The sequence below is a fragment of the Haliaeetus leucocephalus genome, unplaced genomic scaffold (genome assembly GCF_000737465.1).
Source record: "Haliaeetus leucocephalus isolate CR32 unplaced genomic scaffold, Haliaeetus_leucocephalus-4.0 Scaffold2, whole genome shotgun sequence".
Classification (NCBI taxonomy): Eukaryota; Metazoa; Chordata; class Aves; order Accipitriformes; family Accipitridae; genus Haliaeetus; species Haliaeetus leucocephalus.
The window spans coordinates 8,513,116-8,529,388 of record NW_010972438.1 but is presented as its reverse complement, the minus strand read 5'-3'; the positions used below and the strand labels follow the sequence as shown (position 1 = coordinate 8,529,388).

Genomic DNA, 16,273 nt, shown 5'->3' with positions numbered 1-16,273 from the left:
CCTGGGGCTCGGGAGCGGCGCGGAGCGGGCAGCGCTTGCCCCAGTTCCTGTAATCCGGGACACGGTGCGAGGAGAGAGGTCTGAGCCGGTCCCCGGAGGCCGCCACCTCCTGCCCTCGATTCAGCCTGGGCTTGGGGCCGGGGGGGGGGCAGAGCTCCAGCCTCAGGTGAGGCATCCCCCTCCGCTGACAGCGGCTCGGCCGGCCCCGCAGCCCCCTCCGGGGGACGGGACGGGACGGCGGCTCTCGGTGTCTCCGAAGCCGTGTTTGCTGGCGCAGCGGTAGGAGAGCGCGTCCCCCACGGGCTGGTTTGTGGCTGGAGGGGAACGGGTTACCGGTCAGTCCGACTTCTGCGCTGACGGAGGTCTTGTGGCTTTTTGCTTTTAGGAACAGCATTAGAAGAAAATTTCAAGGAATACGGAAGAAACCGAGAAGCGATGCGACTTTGCCGAGAAGGTGAGTGCGATTCGTTCTCGAAGAAAAGTGCACGGAGAAGTTTTCCTGCTCGTAACTAGGTACGAGAGGACGTGCACGGAAAGAGAAAGGAAACTTCAATCCTGTCGCTTTGGATTTGGGACTTGCGGCCTGTCAGTGAGTGGTGTTATTAGCATTATTATTAAATTAATGTATAATCTCAAAGCTACAAGGTAGGGCATAGGTTACTTAGTGTCTTTACTGGGTTTATAGTTGGATTTTTTTTTTCTTTAAGACTATAAATAGTCCTGAGGAAACTGTGTGACCAGCACTGATAATATCTTCTCTTGAGCTAAGGCATTTTGATTCTTAATATAATCCATGTCAGTATTTGAACATTGATCCATTTCTCTGTCATGTCAAGGTGTTACGTTTATTTCTTCGTGTACTGCTAAATGACAGTGACCTTTCACCTGTGATTAGCAAAAGCCCATTAATGGCCCACTTCGTTTCAAGAGTAGCAATGCTACTTGAAGTTGTAAGCAGATGATGAATGAAAGCTATAGATCATTGGTGACTTTGCAACAGGGAGTGGAAAAAAACAGCGATGGGTCTGGTTTGTGATGTTCAATTTTTTGTTTGTTTGTTTTTCCAGTTTAACAATTGTTTTATAGTAGAGAAATGTTCTAAAACTTTCTTAATATTGTTGGAACTAGCTTGGTTCCATCGGACTTTCTGAGACGTATGCCACAGAATAGGCCTCCTTGTTTTAAATACTAGATCAGTTAGACCCAACTCATTTATTTGATGCTCTTAGAAATGGAAGACAGAGTTTGTAAACTTGGTTTATGATCACAGAACACCAGACTTGCCAGGGACCTTAGGAGATGATCTGATTCAGCACTTACCTACTTGTGAGCTACAAACAGCAAATGAAACCTAAAGCAAGGCGGCACGGGCTAGTAGGATTGGGAGGCAGTGATCCATATTGAGGCTGAATCAAAATGTCTGTTTATTGTAGAATTCCTAGTGTTGATAAAATTTTGAAAAAATCAGTTTCTAGGACCAGAGTCGGTGGTCACTGACCTGTAGGAAAGATGTAATAGACAGCTATACTGCTGCATTCAGAGTCACTTGTGCCGTTTTGCCATCTTCTAAGTGTATGTATGAGTGAGTTCTTAGGTATTTGAAAAATCACTTTATTACTTCATTGCTGAGTTCCAATCCAACAGTTATGTTGGATATTTAATTTATTTTTCTGAATAGGGAAATCATTCAAGTGCTAAAACAGCATTTATAACAATAAGCACACACATTATCCTAGCAAAGATTTTACTAATAAGGATTTTCAAACATTCTTTCTTATTTCTACCTCTTAAAATGCAAGCATCTGAGGTTTCCAGATTTTAAAGATTAGCTGGCAGGGTGAAGAATAATCTTTTTTTTTTTCTTTTCTTTTTTTTTACCCCTCTTCTGCAGAGAGATCATGAAACTGTTTATGCATAGGCTAACCACTGAGACACAGCTTCTCTGCACTGACTCCAACCATGTGAATGATTTGCAGGGTTATGAGTTGAAGGAAGTTCATAAAACACTTTGAGAATTAAATGTGAAACTTAGTAGCCCTGTCAGGCTTCCAGAAGTCTGTCTATTTTGGTTGTTCTATGACATGTGAATGAGACACTGACTTGGTGTATACCTGTAGCTAGTCTGTAGGGAGCTCGGCCTACTGCAAAATAAAGCAAAAGAAAAAGTAGTATTAATTAAATTTGCACTTAAAGAACTAGGGGAGCAGCAAAACATGCCAGCATATGTATGTGTTGCGTTATCAAATAAAATTTTGAGAATACTGTAACTGATTGCTTTTCCCAGGAAGAATTTTGCATTCAAAATTGAGGAACAAACATTTATTAAATAATGGGACTGTCTAAACCGTGGATCTTAGCACAGAAAGGTGAACTGAAGGTGCAAATTTTGTCTAATCAACTCTAACCTCAAGATTTTTGTCATGGAACCACACAGTATTTTAAATATGGCTAACAACAGAACTCGTTGTGTAAGGAAGTTATTTCTCTACAGATTGGCAGTTGACTCAGAGGCCCAACTTCACAAAAGGACTTCAAGGTTATTTAGGCTAATTTAACCTTGCATTGCAACTCTTCCAGTTTGCATAAAAGAATTAAATATTCATGGCCTGGAGAGGGAGCGAAGGAGGGAACATGACTTTACAGCCCACTTACTAGAACTGGGTTCAAAACCAAGAACTATTTTCTTTATTTAACAATTGCCAGCTTTCAGGTCAGGCTCCCACCGGCCTGTGTACCCACTGGGTTATGGGTTGTAGTTGTTTTCCTTTCCCACACGCTGTTTCTCTGCGTCTTATAGTGGGAATAGCTTCGTCGTCAGCCTGCCTGGTGGCGAGGGGTGGATTCCAGGCTTGCAGGCAGTAGAGTTTGGGTCTTCTGAATAAAGAGTGAATATTCCTGTTGTTGTAACACTGTATTAAACAGGGGCTTAGCATTACCAGCTTCTCCTTTTGTTATGCTTTAAAGGAAAAGAAGGATGCCTGTTATACTTTTAAAGAAATAAAGGACGTGTAATTCCAGGACTACATTTGCAAGCTGTGGAGAGAGGCAGGATTTCAGACACACCTTTGTCACTGGCATTTCCTATTTGCTGATGAGGCAGCTCCTCTCTCAGCATGCTGGTGGTTGTGAAGCCTGATGAGTCCTTAATACCTGTCAGTGATGCCAGTTCCATGTAGGGATCAGGAAACTAAAATTAGTTCATAGTCTCAAACACGTTTTTCTGTATCTAACCCTCCTTGACATAACCAAGCTCGCATTCTAGTAAGAGCTAGAAGTTGAATTTGGGCTTCCCAAACTACCAATGTTTGTCTCTCATAATTCCCTGTTTTCTTTTTCACTGCTCTTATATGCTTTCTATTCTGCTAATCTGTAATATGCAGTCATTCCTGCTGGGATCCTTGCAGACCTTCACAAAAGTGAGAAACTGTCTGGGTGCTTTCCTGCATGTTGCTTTTTGAGGCAGTAACAGTCCACTCTGAGCTTTGATGTAGAAATTAGAGCTGCAGGTGTAAGGTACAGGCCCAATGGACTTGGCTTGCTTTTGGTACAGAAAATCCCCAACAAATGGAAATGAGAAAGGGGCATACATCATTATGGGAAAATTTTACTTTAAAATATGCTTTAAAATTTACTTTGTCTTTGTACACTGAAATCTTCTTGTGATGAGCAGTATTATCAATGGAAGAGCGTACTTTAGTAATTGTACTTCAGTTACTTTCATATGTAGTTCACGTGACAGAATCTTTTAGCTCATACAGTTGCTTAATTACTTACTGCTTGTGAACCAGCTAAAGGTGTGATTCTCGTGCCACACAGCAGGTATATGAAGCAAGAATAGCATGTTGCATTATAATTTGTAAATGCGTTCTAAAACAGCGAGGCAGAAAATCTAGTCCTCTTCATGCATTTTTTTCTTATATTTTAAAATGAAACTTCACCGAAGTGCTTCTATCAAACTTCTTTGTGTGATACTGGGAGCGTGTGCCATCAGATGCAGCCAACGTGCTCGCATACACTCACTTCATCTTGGAGATGCAGCGGGTCTCAAGAGGAGATTGATGTGTCTGTAGTATCTGATACTTTTTCATTTGAAGAAAATGATTCGTAGTGTCAGACTTTGTGATCAGTGCTTGAAACATTTCAGCAAACAAGTTTGTTTTTCAGGAGATTCTCGCTAACCTGTGTTGAATTTGGTTTGCTTTTAAAAAATTTTCTAGCCCGTTATTGTTGTGAAGATGATCTCTAAATAGAACTGTGTTTGTAAGCATAGAGTTCATTCCTGGTAACTTTGACAGGCTTCAAGAGATAGAGCTTTTGCTTCTTGCAAAATTTGACAACGGCTTGGCTCATTTTGGTCTGTGGAAGAGTAGAGAAGCTCTGAGTAGGCACAACGAAGCCTAAAGTTGTTTATTGGGACTGGGGGCTTAACCCTCGCTCACCGGCCAAGAAACTCTGACTCTCCCCACAGTAAATTTCTAGTTGCTACCAGTTATATAAATAACAACAAATAAATAAAATAAAACAAAACCCCGAATATAAAATAAATACAAAACAAAATAAAACAAAAAACCCAAACCACCAGCACCCCCAAGGCTGTATTGGAGAGACAAAGAACCTATCTGCTCTTAACAGAGATCATCATTACTTGCAGTAATACTTGTTAATGTATGCAAGCTTTTTGAAGCAGTTGGGGTGAAAGTATGTTAGATTATTACATAGACTCATGAAATAATTTTGAAATATGTATAATAATACAAATGCAAAAGGAGCGGTAGCATCTCAGAATGGAAAATAAAAGCGTGAACAGAAGGGAGATTTGGTTGGACAATTTAAAATTGTTTGAGTGTTTGCTTTTAATGGCATATTCAGTGCATGCTGAAACCATGGGGTGTCTTTACTTGAGCTTAAGCATCTCATTCTTTCAGTTACATGTGCAGTCCCTTTTTTTTCGGTTGGGTTTTTTTTTGTGTGTGTGCATTACATCTTTTGAGAGGTGAATCCTTTGGTACTGCCTATTTCAAGCACTTCACTAGTACTGTCACCCTTGTTCATAGCTAACTGGCAACAAAGTATAGGAGGAGGAGGACAGAACATTTGTAACTTGGGTCTTGAACTCAATTTGATTAATTGTTGTTGATCAAAATTGTTGAATCTTGGCTGAAGAGAGGTCTTTGCCACTCTTAGTCTGCCAGTGATTTGTTCTAACTGTACTTGGTGTTTGTGAGAATCCCAAGGAAGTTTGTGATTGCTCTTTGTACATAACTGAGCTATTTCGGATGAGATGGTCCTCTGGATGGTCATGGAGGGAGGTGCAGAGGAGGCAATTACTTTATTGTAGGTTGAGGTTAGTTGAGCGATGGTCACTGATGCATTAGATGGTGTTCGGAGGTATCGCAGGTCAGAATTGATGCTGGCTGTGTGGTGATGTAGCATGATACCAGTCTTACAGGTTTTAGACTATACTGGTCTTAATAAAGCAAGTGTTGAATTTTCTGTGGGAATGCAGATTGTCAGGTTTTGGTGGGCACCTTCAGAAGACACTCCAGAAGACTTTGTGACTATAGGAATATGTCAGAAGAGCAGGTGGGAGCAAGTTCTGTTCAGCATCGTGTCACCTGATAACAGTTGAACTTCTGGTCTTGGACAGTTAATATGTCCGGGGGGGTGGGGGGAAAAGACTCCATGAACCTCTAGGGCATTCAGCAGAAGCTTTGAGATTTGATTATATTAATTGTTATTAATGGAAGTTACTAGAGCTGTGAGGGTACTGAGAGCTATGCAGTGAACCCTTGTTCTTGAGCCTGTGCTGGGCAGGGTTGAGCAATGAAATCCGGGACTGGGCGAGGAGGGCTCACTAGAAGCATCTTTATCACATAGACCCAAGGTCTAGAATTTTCCCAGCAGCAGGCTCAATAAATAATTAAAGCATTGGTGAAACTTTTGTTCCAATATTAAGTTGTAAATACAAGTAAGAGACAGCATCTTATTTCAAATTTAAATTTGTTTTTATTCAGCCTTGGGAGGTGCTCAGTTGAGTTGATTTTTGTTGTGTTAAATCATGTCAAAGATGCTTAGAGGGCTCTATAGTCCTTGACTGCCTGCAAATACAGTGAGAATTTTTAATAGCTTGAAATAAATATTTTAGGGTAGCAGTACAAAGTGCCATGCTTCTTTTTTGACATACTGCATAGCTATTCACAGTCTGTAATCAGATAAATCTCCTCTTCATTTCATTGCGTTTTAATTGACTATTTACACAAAGCGTTTTAAGGATTTGTGGACTGGTTATTGTAAAACAATTACAAGGAGACTTTAAAAGTGCATCGAACCGTTTAAGAAAATTGTAGAGATAGCTTGAAAAACATGCAATTTGAAGGGATGCTACTTTTGAGATTATCTGCAGTGACTGGCTCTCGTTCTCTTCTTGTTATTTTTTCCCTTAAATCTAAGTTCTGTTTACAATATTTAATTATTTCTGGCGAGATGAGTCACATGTTATAAATAGAATATTGTGAAGTTAGACTGCAAGTTAGTGTCATCTTTTATGCTTTGAAGATACTTTGCAAGTTTTAAATATTACCATAGTATTAGTGTGATATTGCAAGGCCTTGGGGACTTTCACTGGAACTGCAGCCACAAAACTGCCTCAATCTCTCCATAATATGTGAGAAAGCAGGATTTTTTTTTTTAAATATTTTATTTAATAAGAGCCTTTGAACTGGTTTTCTATACACATACCTAACAGTCAGGAATTCACTGTTATCTAATGCTTCTTAAGTGGTATGTATGATTAGCTAGGTTATCCCTATGCAGAAGAGGTGATGTCTTGATAATACTTGATTAAATATTGCTTTTTGTATAGTTTCTGTTCCATATCGAGCAACAAATGCTGAGTGAGAGAAGAACAATGTGATAAATATTATGTAGCAATACGGCTTTCACATGAATTGATAACACTATCATCTAAGTAGAGCAGGAGAGACAAAAAGGCTTAGTGAAGGGTACTTTTAAATAAATTGGGTTAAGAGGATGCAGATTACTCTCTCTAAGGTAACTGTTTTAAAAGCTATTTCTTCCATTGCAGTGGGTCTATAAAAGAAAATGCATAGAGTTCTTAGACCTGTTCTGACTATGCCTAGCCTATGGCTGTAACTGCCAAAGGCCAGCTGGGGATACGTGAGATCTCTTATCACTTACATGACAGAAAAGATTTCATCTTTCACAAATCATTATAGTATATGATTTGTAATTAACTATTCTAAATAGTTTTTTAAGATGCTTAAAAGTTGTTTCTCTTCCCTTTTAATGAATAAAATTACCACTGCTATGGAAGTTGCCCATATGTATGATACACAACATTACTTGCTAGACATTCTTACTGCTTAGGTGACAGCACAGAGGTGAATACAGCTTTGTACTTGCACTTTAAGTTTTTAGCAGCAAGTGTTAAAATCTGGCACAGGGAATTCAAAGTATAATGGAGCAGAGTAGCATGACTGTAAAAGCAGTTGTCATGGAAGGCAGTGAATTTATTGTAATTGGTGTTCTTGTTGCTAGAAGGCTTGCACAGTCAAAAGTTCTTCCTGCTTGTGCAGGCTGTGTGCAGCTGTGAGCCAGGACCGGTGGTGCAGTGGCTGTCAGGCTGATTCTCGTGGTAAGTGAGATACTCGTGGTAACCCCAGATACTACGGGGTATGACTTCATCAAAGTAAACTGCACATGCAGCTGCTCCCACATCACTTGGAGGCATGATCGCTAGCTTTGGAAACGATCACTGTGATGGTAAATGTTCCAGGTTATTGGCTCAAGTAGACTAGAAATACTCAGATGCTCAGTTATTTGTGTGTAAATGCTGCTTGTCAGCCCTTGTGGAATAAGCTGTTTTGTGGTAACCTGTTTTCCCGTGAGAAGAATCTTTTATTTACAAGCTCACCCTCGCCCCAATTTCAACTTTTGATAGCTTCAGCGTAGCCCATAGACAAACTTCATTGATAGTAAAAGGTGAAACGGATAATTGGTTATGCCTCCCTTCTCTTCTGATGGGATTATAACAGCCAGAAAACTTATGCAGTGTTCTTGATCTGCTTTTCTGTGACTAAGCAGGACTTGCATCTTTCATCAACTGTTCATAGAGTGATAGAAAATGCAGTGATCTCAACTGGCACTGAAAAAATGTATACAAAGCAGCTGAAGGGCTAAAATTCAAGAGGGAGCAGCTTTGAGGTTGTAAATCCATGATGTGCGCTTTTGTTCTGAAATTTAGAGCTCTCACAGTTTTATTTGCAAGAAAGTTTGTTGGATAATTTAATGCTGATATAGTTGCCTGAAAGTTCTACAGCAGCTTGCATTAAAATGAAGTGTAGAAACTTTAATGAGTTAAATTTGAAAAGCAAATAATGTGCTGAATACACAGTAAATTGGATGTTTGTTTTCCTTTAACGTCAAATTCTGTTGTATTTTGCCCTTCATAAATTCAGTTTTCTGTCTACAGTTTTTTTCATTGACTGCATAAACGATGTAGTAGATGTTGTCAGTGGGAAAATCGGAGTTCTGCTAGTGTATTAAGTGATATCGGGGGATGTGAGGTCTTGTCGTGAGCCCCTGAAGTCAACATGGTTTTGCTTGTGACTGGAGGGAGGACGCAGGACCAGGTTATGGGGCTTGGCGGGCGGGAGAGTTTGCATGTGTGCGACAGCACGCTTACTACAACCTTGTGATCAGACAGCCGGCAGAGAAGTACTTCACTATGCAAACATTTTAATTGTCAGCCCCTAGATATTGTAGCCATTGCTTTGTCAAGGTGTGTATAGCCTAAGTGACACCCTCTGGCTATTGTTTCGGACTAAAATACAGAAGAAAATCTGTATTGGTTTACACCTAGGGTGTGGTTCTACAATCTTTTTTTTTTCCTCCCAGTAATGCTGGATTAAGCAGCTCCTCCATCTCTGCTGAGTGAAGGATTTGTGAAATAATGGTTGCATTCTAACTTTAAAGTTGTTTCCAAAACAAGGTGATAGCTGCTTAAAGAAGATACTGAATTTTTCCTGCACGTATTTGGTCCGGTAATCCTAAAATCTGTCGGACAGTGGTTGATTATGTATCTTCTCAGAGTGAATCTGATCCGATTTTTACATGGCTACCTACATGATAGTATAGCATCGTAGATCTTGTATCTTGGTTATCTTTAAGTGCGTTAGAGATGATGTATCGGTGAATAACTACAGTATAAATCAGGGTCAGTTGTAAGTAGTGTATTGTGAAAACTAAACAGCAAGTAAGAACTAGTTTATATTATTTAACATATTGGTTAGTATTTTTTTAAAATTTATTTTCAATAATTAGCTACATCAGAAAGCCAAGTAATAGAAATCAAAAGTTTCTTTGGCTGAAAATCCTGAGGTGGTTCCCAGGAGAAACTGTGAACTGGAGAAAATACCATTTGAATCTTGGTTACTCTGCTGAGGAAGAGTTACGGTATCATTTATTTTTATCTCTTATTGGAGGGCTATTGCAAATGATGCCAAAAGGAGAAAGAGACATCATCTATACAGTATAGGTAAATGTAAGCCATACCAAATACTCTTCTTAACCCTTCAGAACAAATCTATAGTAGTGTGGAATATCCAGAGGCCTCAAACACTGCAAAGATTTGGGTTAACTGGCTGTATTTTTGATGGGTATGTCAAAGGAACGAAAAGTGTTCCCAATAGTCAGACAGTGTGGGTGTTGGATTATTGAGACAGCCATGTAAAGTAATTTGGAAAGCAGCTTTCAAAATAATAAATTTTCCCAGGAGATGTTAAAATTGTCCGTTTCATTCCTGTTCAATTAGAATGACACTAGAAATGTATTAAAGGAGTTTAACTTGCCTCTGACAACTAGAAGGCTTTGCTGGGTTTTGGTTTGTAAGGAATATAATTTTGGTTTTAAGGATGTTTTCTTCAGATAATTTGTTTTTTTTTAAATGTAGAATCTGTATTTGAATGTGTCCGTTCTGCTCTGCTAAGAGAGATGGCAGTCGTCCTGCTCTCGCTGGTACTAAATGGAAGTATTTGAGAGGAAAGGCTTAAATGACTTTTCTGATAGGCAGCATTTACTTCATAAAAGTACTTACAGATGAATTTCGGAAAGCAATTTTGTTTTTCATTTCTGTGTAAGTTGTGTTACCCAAAGCAACTGTCTAGAAATCACACTTGTTAAGGAGCTTCTGTTCCATGTTGTAGTTCATGATTTACAGAGGAGAAGTTTTGAGCCAAATTCAATATATCTGTGTTGCCTACCAAAGCTAGTCAAATACGTGCTTATATAATAGGTTGCAAATTTTTGTCCTAGATACTTTTTTTTTTTTTTTTTGGTGTGGCTAAGTGATTGAAGGAAGACTTCTAATACCAGTTGCGTTATAAGACTGGGGGAAATACCGATGTCTGAACTATACCTGGTACGGTTTGATTATGTTTTGTATCTAGGCTGAGCAGAGCCCTTTCCTTATCTGTTGTTCCTTCTGTAAAACCTGCTTTAATAGCCAGCTGACTTGGTTTGCTTTGCCTGGCTATTTCAACACCGCTATTTCCATGGGGTGTTTGGAGAAGTCCAAAACGCATGGGCCCTTGTTTGGGAAATTTCCTTTTGGTTCTGCCTGGCTATCAGGTTGTGCCCTGAAATGTAGGGCCATAGACCACTGTGTCATTTGCTGGAATAAAACTTGCAAGTCTCTTCTGTTGTTTTTGTGGCCTGAATTTCATGATCTGAAGTGTTAGCTTGATAGCCTTGGAGATAAGAATGCTATTTTTATCTACGGAGTAGGTAGAGCACAGGAGTAAAATCTTCAGTGTGCTGTCAGTGTGTCTCGTTTGAGGCTTGTTTACAACTGCTTGGGATGAAAAAGGGGTTCTCTGTGCAATGCTGCAATTCTCTGTCCTGCTGACACCGTCGAGAGTCGTTGTCGATAACCACGACGATGTGAAGGAAGGCCCCTGTCCTGGGAATGGACCAAAACCACAGTCGGGTTAGATGGTGCTCTTCATGGTAAAATGGGAAGACGTGGTGGTAAGGTGCAGCATCAGCAGTTTTATTTCTAATTTAATCACTCTAAGAGTTTTCCTGCGTTCCTGTGAGTAATGTTGTGAGATCGAGGCTTCACAGGAAGCACTGTGTTGTTCGTCATCGCAGTGATTCAGGGTGATGTCACCGACTGGTGGGAGCATTTGGGGTGTCCGTACTGTTATGGTGGCCCCGCGATACCCTTTCTTGGACTTCTTTGGCATCTTTCCCCAAGTGCTCCACACTGTTGCTGGAAGCAAAAGCTTTTGAGCTATTTCCAAACACAAAGCGGTGCATTGTGGGCCAGCGCTGGGAAGACTGGCTCGACGAGTTTGGCAGCAGTGGCTTTGGCTTCCTGCCTACCCTGGATAGGCACCAGTAGAGATTGCCATGGTCTCTGAGCGGGTTTGAGCTGAAGACCTCAGCCTAGGTCCTGAAATTCATGCGCGTGCAACTGCTGCGTCTGGCAAAGGATCCGGTTCTGTTCTAAACCACGGTTTTGTTATCCTAGATATGTTTGCAGTAGTTATCTTTTGTCTGCTTTAGGAAGGTGGATGGTGTTATTTGTTGTCAGTGTACTGGAGGGTGGTACGCTCTACAAATTCATTATAGTATCAAAGGATAACGTTCACCTTTCAATTTTCTGTATCTATTTAATCTTACTTAGCATTGTCATCCTGAGTCATCTAGGAGCAGTTAACTAATGCTCTGAAATGTTCTTTTCCATGGCTTTTTTTGAATAGCAACTCTTTATGTTCTTTGCTGTGCCTCTTGCTTAATACTGACTCTATACATCTTCTATGACATCTCCTCTACAAACGTTTGCAAACAGGCCTAGTCTTGTAACACGATGCATCGGGACCACCACTTGAGGTTTGTGGGGTTCTTGGGGGTTTACAGGACACCACTTGCCTGTGTCTCATTGCACAGTCGTACACCGAATATGTCTAATCTTCTCATATCTGCATAAGGATGACTTTGTCTTGCTGCTTGTATAATCAGATTTATTGTTTTTATGTCCTTTTTGACGTAGGATGTCTCAAAATTAGAACTTGTGCCCAATTCAGTATTTTTTCCCAAGAGTAGAGCATTTTGCTTCCTAGCTGGCCTACAAAAGGGAGAAGAGTTCTTTTTTTCACCTCCCCCTGTGTATTTAGGTCCATTGATACGTATCAACATACCTTCTTCCCAAGTGTGACAGTAGTGCTGATAGCTGCAGAGGGACCAGAGGAGAGAAGTAGTCCTAGAAGTGTCTGGCAAAAATGTGAGATAGACCAAACCAGCCAAATCAGGACATTAAGTAGTCTGAGCAAATTCTTCTCTCCTTTCCTTTTGTTTTGTTTTGTTTTGCTGAAGGCATTACCTTCTGTGTACATCACAAGTGGGCTGGTGTTCCGGTTATGTTATAGAGGCCCAGACCATGAAAGAGCAGAGAAATTACTTTAAAGCATGTCAGCCCTTTCAGATCTTCTGCATGTATAGTAAGATCTAAGGGATCTTCATTTTTGAATACATCTAAACTTAAAAATATTAAAATTTGCAGTCCTTCACAACCTGTTTCTGTTTAAGCGTGAGATGGGTGATTTCAGTAACAGAGAACTAGTGCCACATATGGAAGAATAATAGCTGGTACAGATTTGTTCACCCAGTGTTTTCAAAGTCTTTTTTTTTTATTCTATAACACGTATGTATTTTATGTGTAATATTTGGAGATGGAATTCTGGAAAATTTTTTGAAGGTGGGCTCCTAAAATAAGGCGAATCACTTTTTAACAGTGAAGAAATACATCTTGAAATAAGGAGAGTGATGGGCTTATTCTAAAAGGGAGATGATGTGCAAAGGCAAAACCTAAATTTCTTCTTTAGAAGAATTTGAAATTCCATAATAATAATAATAAAAAAAAAATTCACTTCCTTAAAGAGTTTTTAGGCTGAACTGGGCCTGTGGAATTACTAACCTTACACTGTGAACAGGTAGCCTGATTTTCTTCAGTGCTTGCCTATTTAGTTAATGTAACTGTGTGTGAGAGGACAACTCACACTGGTTTAAAGCCTAACGCTTCTGAACAGATAGATCCCCTCTTGGAAGGGAAGCTCTGATGACTGTAGCTCTGTATGTGCTGGAATATATCAACTATGAGAAGTAAAGTCTTAGAGTTTACTGGTTCCTCAGCTAGATAAGTGAAATAGGCATATCTGTTTGTCTAAAGGTATGTAATAGCCAAGTATAAAATTGTGTCACTACATGTGTGTTCAAATACATAAGAAGTGGGTTAGCTCTTTTACTGCACTATAACAACAAAAACATTGTTTTATTTTCCACTTTATCTTTTAATCTTATTAAATATCACAGTACTGCTGGGTTTTTTTGTTTTGTTTTTTTTTTGCTATAGTACATTTAATGCCTGTTGCTGTGCAAGTTGCCTTTTTTTTTTTATCGTATCAAACGAACTGCTAGTAAATCCGTAAAGCAAAGGAAGTAAATTTTAATGGAAAAACTAATAGCGCCTGCCAAATTGAGAGGGGTACAGAAATGTAAGTCTGTATGTGAAAATCGGCAGGCATCAGTTTCCTTATAGCTATATTAGACGTGACTGAAACAGTCTTATTTTTGAAGTGGATGTTCCAGTGCATGGAGAATGGGAGTGGCAGGGGTGGGGTGGTTTTAGGTAGTTGGGTTGCCTAATAAAAGAAAATACTGAAACAGAATTCAGTTGACAGGTCATCTGCATTATTTTCCTTAAATTTTTTTTTTGGCATATGCTGATTTGCTCCCTCAGGTGTCAGGTGCATGATATAGAATGTATGCAGAGTATTCTTTGTGCAAAGTTGCATTGTCTTTGCACAATTAGAGAATCATGCCATGCTGCTCTCACACAGGAGTTGGGGCTGCGTTTGGCAAGGAAAAGGGTAGAAGAGGTTGAAAGATGAGCACTACGCGTGTCCTATGTAGCAGGGAAAATAATGTGTTAACTGATGATGTTTTTAATATGAAGATTTCAATAATGCCATTGTGCAAGAGATGCATAACTGTCTGTAGTTCTTATTTTTACTGGTTTGAAAAAGTTTATATTTTTAAAGACTGATTGACTCTGGTGTTTCTGATGCCACTTTTTTGTTTATTTTTTATTATTACTAAATTGTGTTGTTTTCTCCAATGGCAAAAGATGTAGTTATGGGTACATTGTATTCCTCCAGTTCTTAGTTAGTAAGAAAACGTGTGCTCTACTTCCTCAGTTACCCAGTGTCGAGTTACAGCCAGCAGCCAGTTGCATTGCTGTGATATGGACGGTTACAGAGGGAAAGACAGCAAAAACCATGTGCCAATTTTTTTTTTTTTTTTTCCCCCACTCAAAGGCATGTCTAGGTAGGAGATGGGAGAGGGTGAGGAGCTTGGAAAATGTTCACCATTTGCAGTCACGATGTATGAAAATACTTCTGCTGCAATGAGCAGTTTTATGTAAACCATGAGTTTGGGTTTAAATGAAACAAACTTCCTCTTTCCTACTACAAAAGTACGGCTGCTGCAAAGTACACAGAGTGCTGTGTGTGAAAGAGGAGAAAAGTACCGAACTTGTTGATGTTAAAACAATTCATAACAGTAGCATGCTTTAGGGTATATGACTTAAAATACAATTTAGACTATTCTGTGGATAATTTATTTAATTTTAATTGAGGCTATGTTTGTGACTAGTTGCTTATCCAGAACTTATTTCCACCCCCCCCATAATAGACCCTTTTTTTCTGCATAATTGAAGTGTTTCTGTGTACGCTTTCATATTAAATTAGTGGAGATTTTAATTTTACTGTGTGAACTCCAAGTTTTTTATTTCCTGAAGTCTATTTAATTTTTGTGTTATAATCGCAAAATTAAACTCAACTTTGAGAGTACCTTAAGCTATTTTAGGACTGGATATGTAACAAATTGGTTTTGGGTTTTGTTTTGTTTTTTTGACACAAAAACATAAATAATAATTTGTTGACTTCCCTAAAATACAGTAGTGGCACGATGAGATCATGTCATCTAAAAATAATGCATGACTTTGAAGATTTCTTACATGACAAATTGTATGTTCAGCATTTGCATGACGTTATACAAATTGGCTGGAGAAACTTAAAATATCTTCAATATTAACTCTGAAAACTCATTAATGAGTAAATGGGAATAGTCTTTGCAGATGACTGCATTCAAATTGCTGATGAAAACCTGATGTAACAGAATACAATGGGGGGGGGGAGACTTTTTCATCTGCTGAAAAGCTTTAAATATGCTACTTGTGTTTCATTGAGAAATCTATTAATCAGTCTTTCTACAGACAATCTTCTGTAAACTTGCTCACTGAAATTTTGTATTATTCTGTATAATAAACTTAGAAAACCTGTTTAGTAGTTTTGAATGAACAATTTGACGTATGTTTTGTGCTTGATTTTTCCAAAAGATTGTGTGTAGCTGAATTCATATACAAAGAATTTAACTAAATACTTAGATGTCTGCTTTAATATGTGTTTTATATATAATTACGGGAACATTCAAATCTTGGGAGCCTAAAATTAGAACACCCAGCTGCACGCTAGGCTGCAGGTGCGTGTGTGCCTGACACACTTCTCTTTGGTATCTGCTGCTCAGTTTTTATCGGTGGGCATGGTACAGAAATTTCCTGACTGTTAAATTTTAGAGAACAGGAGACGTAGCGACTGTCAGTGTTGCATTCTGCATCCTCACAGGGAGAGGGAAGAAAGGCCACAGGAGAACTGCAGTGATAATGTGCTCGTAGCCTTGCAAAAAGACTGGTGTTTGGATTTGCTGCTTGGGTATGCACGGAGGAGTGTTGCTGCCTGCAGCATGTGGCAAACCTTTTTGCTGGAGGGGGCAGTGCAGGGGATGGGATTTTGGAAACGTAGCATGGCTGGACCCACGGAAAACATGAGCCAGGAAAGGTAGGTCCTTCTTCACCCTTTCAGGTTTCACTGGGCAAGATTCCACCTTGAATTTGGGAAAGCAAAGTAAAAACTACAGAACCTTAGCTTTGGAAAAATAGACTGGCTTGGGTTCCAAAAGGAGACTGGACAGAGGACTCTGCTTTTAGAGACAAAGCGTTCTAGCACTAGTAAAGATTTACGACAGTGATCAAATCTCATAATGCGGCTCCTGTGCCTCGTTAAACTAGATTGGGGGGTTTTTGGGTCTTGAAGTGAAAGTCATTGCTCTGAGCCAAAACTTTGAGGTTTGGGTA

At 39.4% G+C, this 16,273-nt stretch overlaps 1 protein-coding gene across 2 annotated transcripts in view; it reads left to right on the top strand.

The window, feature by feature from the left end:
- Positions 1–390: 390 nt before the first annotated feature.
- The window catches only part of ATXN7 (ataxin 7), a 59,264-nt gene continuing 43,381 nt past the window's right edge, over positions 391–16,273 (top strand). For both annotated transcript variants that reach the window (XM_010570955.1, XM_010570936.1), the window contains exon 1: positions 391–454. In XM_010570955.1, the coding sequence (XP_010569257.1) occupies positions 436–454 (19 nt within the window). In that variant the 5' untranslated portion in view covers positions 391–435. The remainder of the gene's footprint in view (positions 455–16,273) is intronic.